The following is an 8,501-nucleotide window of genomic DNA, read 5'->3' on the forward strand; positions in this document are numbered from 1 at the left end:
GATAGGTCACACCTAGAACAATGAACAGTTTTGGTTGCCTGGTCAACGGAAAGATATACTGTTGTGGGAGGCGGTCAGGGAGAGTTTACAGGGTTGATCCTGGGTATGGAAGAATTTTCTGATGAGGGGCTGGGTAAGTTTGGCCTGTAATCAGTGGAGTTTAGAAGAATGAGCGATGAATTTATTGGAAGATATAAGATTCTTAGGGTCCTGACGAAGGACATCAGCCTGAAACACTGACTTTCCTGCTCCTGGGATGCTGTCCAAATGACTGTACTTTGAGCTCCACATTTATTGATTCTAGTTTCCAGCATCTGCAGTCCTTACAGTCTCCAGATTCTTAGGGGGCTTGACAGCATAAATGCTGAGAGATTCTCCCCCTTATGGGAGAGCCTAGCTTCAGAGGGTATATCCCAGAGTAAGGGGACAAACAATTAGGACAGAGGTGAGGAAGAATTTCCTCTCTCAGAAAGTAGTGAATCTCTGGAATTCTTTACGAGAGGACTGTGGAGGCTGTATCATTAAGTATATTCAAAGCTAAGATAGACAGAGTTTTGAACAATAGGAAATCAAAGTTTGTGGGGGAAAAGGCAGGGAAGTTGAGTTGAGGATTACCGATCAGCCGATCTTACTGCTTTTTGCTTTGGACATTTCCTACAAGTTAAGCGTGGTTGCTGTCTTCATTTGAATCTCCAATAAAGTGCCTCATTAAAGAAGTTCATGTGACAGCAAATGTACACTGTCCTCTAATACATTTAAATTAATTTTCTGTAACACTACTCAGCTGAATTTTTAGGATATGAAATCATTCTACCAGAACGGTGTGATTGATAACACACAATTTAGCAGATTAGGTTATCTTCTCAGGCCAGAATATTTAATGGCAAAATAAAGAAACTAAGTCTTATCTCATTTAATTTTAATTATTGCTTGGTAAGAAATCCTTGAAACTGGAGTGTGCCAAGAAGTCTTCAGCATTTAAAGACTGCTTTATATCTGAATGGTGTGATCAACTTGACAAGTTTATAGAGATCAAAAAGCTGTTTCATACAATATCCAATTTTTTTTGCTGTTAAGATAACATGTCTATTTCGCTGCGGGTTATATAAACAAAAATATAGTTTAGCGTACAACTGCTATTCAAACTGCAGGACCTAAAAAACACAACCGATGAGAACAACTGAGGGGCATTCCATGTTGGTATTTTAAAGATGTGTTATCCAAAAGAACGCTGAACCACCGTTGTGGCTGAAGTAATATACAACAAACAAAACAAAATTAAAATACATATGCCATGAGAATGAGTAATGAAGTTACATGTCCAGCGTGGTTATTACTGCATTTTTCATTTCTAAAAATGCCAATTTTTCGTATCTGAATGAATTAACTGTGTGCAGCTCGTGACTAAACCATTGGACTACAGTGCTTTAGAAACTCACTTCAATCATTTTTCGAAACAAAACGAGCAACAGATATTTCAATGCAACTTCAAACAGTCAGAAACAGGAAATGGACATGAGATTGCCAATAAAATATACTGTAGTTTCCACAACAACGCGCAGCATGTTATTGCAAGATAAATTCTCACACTGTACAAGATGGGGGCTAAGTCTATTGCACTTAGTAGTGCTTATGATCTTAGACTGCCTAGTCTGGTTAAAATTGATGGTTCCACTGCAGTATATTAAAATCAATCCCAATGCAAATGATCATTTATTTAAAAATGTGTAAATTTCCAACAAGTCTCAATCAACTTCTTGCACTCTTAGCAAATATGGCAGTCGAAATGGCAGATTTCAGGGAATCTCAATGAGTTAAGCATAGAAACGTATTGTCAAGCTTTGATTCTACTCCTTGATACTCAACTCCTTGAAGAAATAGTTTATTGCACTAACCAAAACAGTCCATTGCATGTATTAAATCTTACCTAGGCAACCAAATTCAAAGGTAATGGTAAGCAATTATTGTCATTTGTCTGACGTAGATGGTTGCAGAGAATTAGCCTGGTCGATGCATGTTTTAGAGGCATGAGGCAGTGTTGCAACATATTAAATTCTTCAAACCTAATACACACAGATGCATATTTGGGTGCCAAGATTACTTTTGCATTCAACTGCAGCATCTTTCTGCATTGCAGCTTGCAAGTGATAAATGTGATCAAATATGCCAAGGGCCATAAATACACAATTAGTGGACATAATCTGAGTTTACTTTGATGTTTTTAGATTAGCTTGTTGAAATTTGTTGTGACAGAGGTGGGAGTTGAAACTGGACCTTCTGACCAAAGGTAGGCACATTACTACTGCACCAGAAGAACGCTAACATGCTTATTTATAATTAGCAACAATTAAATTTTGTTGCCTTAAAGATGCATAATTCTCCTCCGTCTTCTAAATTGTGGATCATATCAATTAATACACCCACCTTGCTAATTATTTAGCTTACTTTGAGCGCTACACTGGCAAATATACAAAGTTGCAAGTAACTAACATGCAAAAATATTGAATTCGTCTAACGTCAAGACTTAGTTTTTAAGTACTCTGCAACAGAATATGGATATATTGAAATATAAAATCAATTTATGTAAACATAATAATTGTAAGTAAAAAGTTATTATAATTTGTGCAATGGAATCTACCAGTTTGTTATTCTAAGTTCAAAGCGGTGACAGCATGGAATGGCTGGACAGTCCATGTCTGTTGGACTCATGTTTCTGTAGTGCTCCCTACCTACTGTTCTACAGGTTGCTATTTAAAATTTCCACTAACATTGCAGAAACCAAGTATTGCAACGTTTACTAAATCCTGAGACTGGGCAAGTGGCGTTAGAATTCGGCCTACAGTTTCCAAAAGTCCCAGATTTTAGTTCAAATAAATATTAATTTCTTGAAAAAATTTATACATTTAAAGAGGAATTTAATATATTGAAAAAAACCTGCAGAAATAACATCTGAGAAAGGAGAATAAAGGATTATTAAATTTACTTACACTTCACATCTGGAATGACATGATAAGGGGACCATACCAACATACCACCGATTTCTTTATCACTATACTTTGTAGCACCTGAAAGAAAATTGATAAACTACTTTGAGATTAAGATTAGAAGAAATTGTTTTCAGACATCAAGACGATGTTTTCCACAGGGCACGTATGACTACTGGCATCATTGAGTAACAACATCTTCATTCAATCAAGATGGGCCTTCTATTTGTTGACATACAAATAAATACAATGGAACAGATACTCATAGAATATAGAACATTATTGCACAGTACAGGCCCTTCAGCCCTCAATGTTGTGCCGACCTGTCATACCGATCTCAAGCCCATCTAACCTACACTATTCCATGTACGTCCATATGCTTGTCCAATGACGACTTAAATGTACCTAAAGTTGGCGAATCTACTACAGTCGCAGGCAAAGCGTTCCATTCCCTTACTACTCTGAGTAAAGAAACTACCTCTGACATCTGTCCTATATCTTTCACCCCTCGTGCTCGCCGTCACCATCCTAGGACAAAGGCTCTCCCTATCCACCCTATCATTATTTTATGTGTTTCAATTAAGTCACCTCTCAACCTTCTTCTCTCTGATGAAAACAACCTCAAGTCCCTCAGCCTTTCCTCCTAAGACCTTCCCTCCATACCAGGCAACATCCTAGTAAATCTCTTCTGCACCCTTTCCAAAGCTTCCACATCCTTCTTATAATGCGGTGACCAGAACTGTACGCAATACTCCAATCTCACAATAGAGGTGCAAACTGGGTTGCAAAATGCTGGGGTTTTTGCAGGGAAAACAACTTTCCTTTGCTGCTTGAGTCCATACTATTTTCATGCAGTGTTTTAGGCAGGCTGGGATGAGCCTGGTACAAAGCATTCATGCACCTCTTATGAAGTCGATGTTCCCCTTCTCATGACCAAACAAAACCGAATTTCTTCCAATACACTATCTCTGTATTAGTGCGTGTTTTGGAAATACCAAAAAAAGGAATCCCCTCAGGAATCCCACTGATCTGTTTCCATGCCGTACAACTCTCTTATCTCTATGATAAAAGGTAGGAATAAGGAAAACAGCAAAAGGGCTTCTTTTCTTGTGCTCCTAGATCCAGACAGTGGTTAAATAAAAAACAAACTCACCTTTTGTCGGCAGCCATTTCATTTACTGCAGCAATTGTTTAATCTTTAATAGGGATAGCCCATCCCATCGTACACCAATCACAACAAAGACACCTATAACATGCACCAAGCATGTTTTACGTAACCAAGGGACCTAAAGCTCTTAAGCGCCCGAGGGCCACTTGAAAAGCAATGCATTATTTTATGGATCTGCATTTTTCCAACATCTTTGATGCACATGGTATAGATCCTCAAATTTGAGCCATATTCACGAAGTCAGAAATGCTGGAGAAACTCGGCAGGTGTGGCAGCATTCTTGGGAAGAGATACTAAGCTAACATGGAGTCCAAAATTTTTGAGTTCACTGGAACAGTGAAGTTTTCTTCGGACCAGAAACATTAACTGTTTCTTCCTGCACAGGTGGTGCCAGACACCCTGAGTTTCTCCAGCATTTTCTGTTTTTATCGCAGATTTCCAACATTCAAAGCATTTTGCTTTTATTCGATCCTTAACTGTGCCTGTTTCATCCAAAGCCCAAACTCAAGCCCAAAGAGGTGAATTGTGAACAACTAATACCATCTGGAATGAAGTCAGCTGACAGAATAAACTAATAAGCGAATGAAGACCGTCCAAGTGTTCATGCTAAACTGGGAGAAATATTAATACATACAAGACGGCACTGGGACAAACTAATTTATAACTATATTCCTTTAAAGAAAAAAGCAGTGAAATTCTGCTAATGAAATTCATTATATGTAATTTAGTCAGATTGTCAAAAGGCCTTTGATAAGGCACCCCAAAATAACCTAATGAGTATATGTTTAAAAATGAAGAGTCCATAACCATTATAGAAAGGATTGAAGCTGACTTCAAACCAGAACAGGAGAGTGGGACTGAAGGGAATTTTTACAGAGAGAAAATGAAAAGTTATGTTTCAGATTTTCCTAGCTGCAATCCAGACCAGTTTCTGAGTTTGCAGATGATACCAAATTGGGAGAGACAGTCAAAATTTAGCATAGCTATAATTCACAGGCAAATTAATAAAGTACACAAAATGGGTAAATAAGTTGGCACTTGAAGTTCAACACAGACAAATGAGAGGTGGTACATTATGGAAGAAGAGGAAGGAGGTCATTTATAACTTGGAAGGTGGAAGTCTCAGTTGGGCAAAGAAACAAAGTACGCTAAAGAGTGCAAATACAACAATTACTAAAATGTTGCACAACAGGTTAACAAGGTCATAAAAAAGGAACCAAGATTTACATTTTAGGGGGATAATACTGAAGTGTAGGGAAGCTTGGCCACATGTATATTGAACCTTGATTAGACTACATTCAGGTGTGCAGTGATTATATAAAAGTATACTGAGGCACTTGGAGAGAAGATTTACAGGAATAATAACAGAAATGTGAGAATACACATTAGGAGGCATGAACTGAGATAACAAAGTGTGAAGCTGGATGAACACAGCAGGCCAAGGAGCATCTCAGGAGCACAAAAGCTGACGTTTCGGGAACTGGCTGAGTTTCCACTTTCACGGATAGCAACTGATGGGTGATCTGATAGTAGGTTTTTAAATTATCAAAGATTTTAATTAAGTGAATAAAAATTGCTTCTACTTGTGGAAAAGAGCATAAGAATTGGACTAACCATATAATTACCGGTCAGAGGCTTGGAAACTTGCAGTGACTGACTCACCTCCTAATTGCCTGTCCAGCAGGCACATGTCAGGAGCGTGTTGGAACATTTTCCACTTACTTGAATGACTGCAACAACAACATTCAAGAAGCTTGACACCATCCATGACAATACAGCCCTTCTCACTGGGCACATTCACAAACCTTCTTTCCCTTCACCACTAACGCATGTCACATAAGGCCATATAGTCACTGTTATGTGTACCATCCCCAAGATTCACTTAAGATTCCTGTAACAGCACCTTCCATATCACATACAGTACCATCTAGAAGGATGCAGGCAGCAGATACATTGAAATACCACATGTAAATTCCCTTCCAAGCTAGACGCCATCCTGGTTTAGAATCAATCACTGATCCTTTTCTTTTACTGGGTTAACATCTTTGGAAGACTCTCCCTAACAGCATTATGGGTGTACTTACATCAAATAGTCTGCAGCAGTTCAAAATGGCAGCTCATCACCAGCTTCTCAAGGGCAACTGGAGACAGGCAATAAAAGGTGGCCCAACCAATAAAGCCCACCTTCCATGAATGAAGAAAAATCACCAGTGGAAGATGGTGCTCAAGGAAATTAATTGGTAATTTTGTATTAAAAAGTTACCCAAAGAGTTGTGAAAATGTGAAACCTGCAACAAGGAGCAGGTGAATATTTGAGATAAATTGAAAGAAGGCATTTGAGGGATGCCATGATAGATGTAGATCACCAAATGTCCTTTGTCTGTGCTGAAAATCTTCTGCGATTTGATGTAATCGTGACAGTTACAGCTGCTTAAAGATTTAAACCTAATGAGCTTATCTGTAGGCCATATCATAAAGCCTATTTTCAAGTTCACACTACATTATATTTTGTATTTTGAAACATACTCTCACATATACAAGTTTACTAAGCTATTTAAATTGTTCTTTTTTAATACTTTATATAAATACATAAATGTAAGTACCAATAGTTGGTCTACTGAGACTATTTTTGGCAATTGTGGCCAGGAGGCAAATAGGGGGAAAATGCATTCTAATGCAAATACCACTGCAAAAACAATAACCAGCTTAGCTAAAATTGCAACGGACAAATAGTTGATAATTGGGGGAAAAAAAACAATCCGCTAATTAACTAAAAAAAATCAATGGGAATACATACACCATACAGTACATGCCCAATAAGCAAGCACCACCAGAAGCTCGAGGGTCCCAGCATGAATTTGAACAGCCTCATTCTACTCAGATCGCAGTGCGCACGCTCGAAAGGACCAGACCGCAGTGCGCACGCTCGAAGAGTTCCAAGCCTATTTAAAGAGCTGGTTTCCTGCCCTCGCTGGGCTCGGTTCTCTGCTGCTGCGAGTTATTAAACACACCATCCATTTGAAACAAAACAAAAAAAACCCCTTGCACTGACGCAAACAGCCGTTCGGTTCAATTCCTTCGTTCGGGAATAACCATTGGAAAGTTTAAACGGCGAACGCCTTCCCTACACCCCCTTCCAGTCCGTCACTCAGGGAAGAGGGGGGGTCACGTACAACCGGAGCCGAGGCTAACAACCCTCACGATCAGTTCCAGAACAATCTAGGGTCACATCAATAAACAGACACTTCACTAACAGTATTGTCAGTCTGAGGATGATTATTTACCGGGGTTAAATTCTGGAATGGATGCCTGATAGTCAGAGCCCACTCGCATTCCGACATCTGTATCAACAAGAAAAAATAACAAAATACATTAGGCTAATACAAATTGAGGGGGGAAAAAACTCCGTCCAACTATCAACGCCGAAAGATTTCAGTTTTCACAGAATTCAACGGCTGCGAATAAAGTTTGATTTTAATTTTTCGCATAGCGTTCGAGGCTACCACCGTGCTCGTCGTCGCTGCCACTCTCTTCAGAATAGTGTCCATTGGAAGAGGCTCCAGCCGGACTCTTGGTGCCGTTGGATCGGCCTTTCCCCAGGTATTCCGACCCTTTCTCCATCATCCCAGGCATTGCAAAAGCGTTCCGAATGCAGCGATTATAACACACAGGCAGAAAACTGCAACTCGATGAGAGTTGGAAACAATGGAAGGAGGCCGATGTGGGGTTGGGGGGGGAAGGGTGAGGAGGGTAATCAGTTGTGGGAGGAGTAGCAGGGGAGGGTCTGAGGACCGCCGCGAAACTCCTTTGGCGCGGATGATTGACAGGCGGAGCGGCAGATCACCGCCTGACAACAGGCAGCGGGTGGCCTGAGCGCCGCGTGTGTTCTTTGTGGGAGGGGGGGGGCGCCGGCGGGGGAGGTCGCTCCTCGTGCACCCGCCCACCTGGCCCCGCCCCGCGGTTGACCTTTGACTCCCCAACACAGCGCGCCTGCAGCGAAGACCCCCTTCATGCCCCTTTTCCCTCTTGCTCCCTTCACCCCACCCTCAGAAATAAACCGCCACCGGACAACTGCTGCGTGCGCCGACGAATCCCTCCCCATGCACTCTTTTCTCTCCCCGGCTCCCCGCCCCAGACCGCGGAAGGTCGAGCTGTCGCCGCTCCCCATTAGCGGTGAAGAGGCCGTTTAAAAAACAGAGCTCACGTACACAAAGAGGTAGTTGGTGGAGTGTTTGTATTTCAACGAAATGTTTTATTCTTGGGATGCTCTTTTGCCCGCTGCTGACGAACCTGACGTTCTGTTGTTACCAATTCAGCTTGGAAAAACTTGCAGACTAATAATTTACGAG

The 8,501-nt window shown here is 40.7% G+C and overlaps 1 protein-coding gene across 5 annotated transcripts in view; it reads right to left on the minus strand.

The window, feature by feature from the left end:
• Positions 1-8,045, minus strand: part of rcor3 (REST corepressor 3) — a 67,532-nt gene extending 59,487 nt beyond the window's left edge. For 2 of the 5 annotated variants that reach the window (XM_059648591.1, XM_059648587.1), the window contains exons 1-3: positions 7,656-8,045; positions 7,437-7,493; positions 2,988-3,065 (exon numbers count right to left, since the gene is read on the minus strand). In XM_059648591.1, coding sequence (XP_059504574.1) covers positions 2,988-3,065; positions 7,437-7,493; positions 7,656-7,785 — 265 coding nt within the window. In that variant the 5' untranslated portion in view covers positions 7,786-8,045. Of the gene's footprint in view, positions 1-2,987; positions 3,066-6,949; positions 7,136-7,436; positions 7,494-7,655 lie in introns of those variants that run through there. The other 3 variants (XM_059648588.1, XM_059648589.1, XM_059648590.1) reach the window with 3 other exon arrangements.
• Positions 8,046-8,501: the final 456 nt, after the last annotated feature.

Source organism: Stegostoma tigrinum, chromosome 9, assembly GCF_030684315.1.
Source record: "Stegostoma tigrinum isolate sSteTig4 chromosome 9, sSteTig4.hap1, whole genome shotgun sequence".
Taxonomy (NCBI): Eukaryota; Metazoa; Chordata; class Chondrichthyes; order Orectolobiformes; family Stegostomatidae; genus Stegostoma; species Stegostoma tigrinum.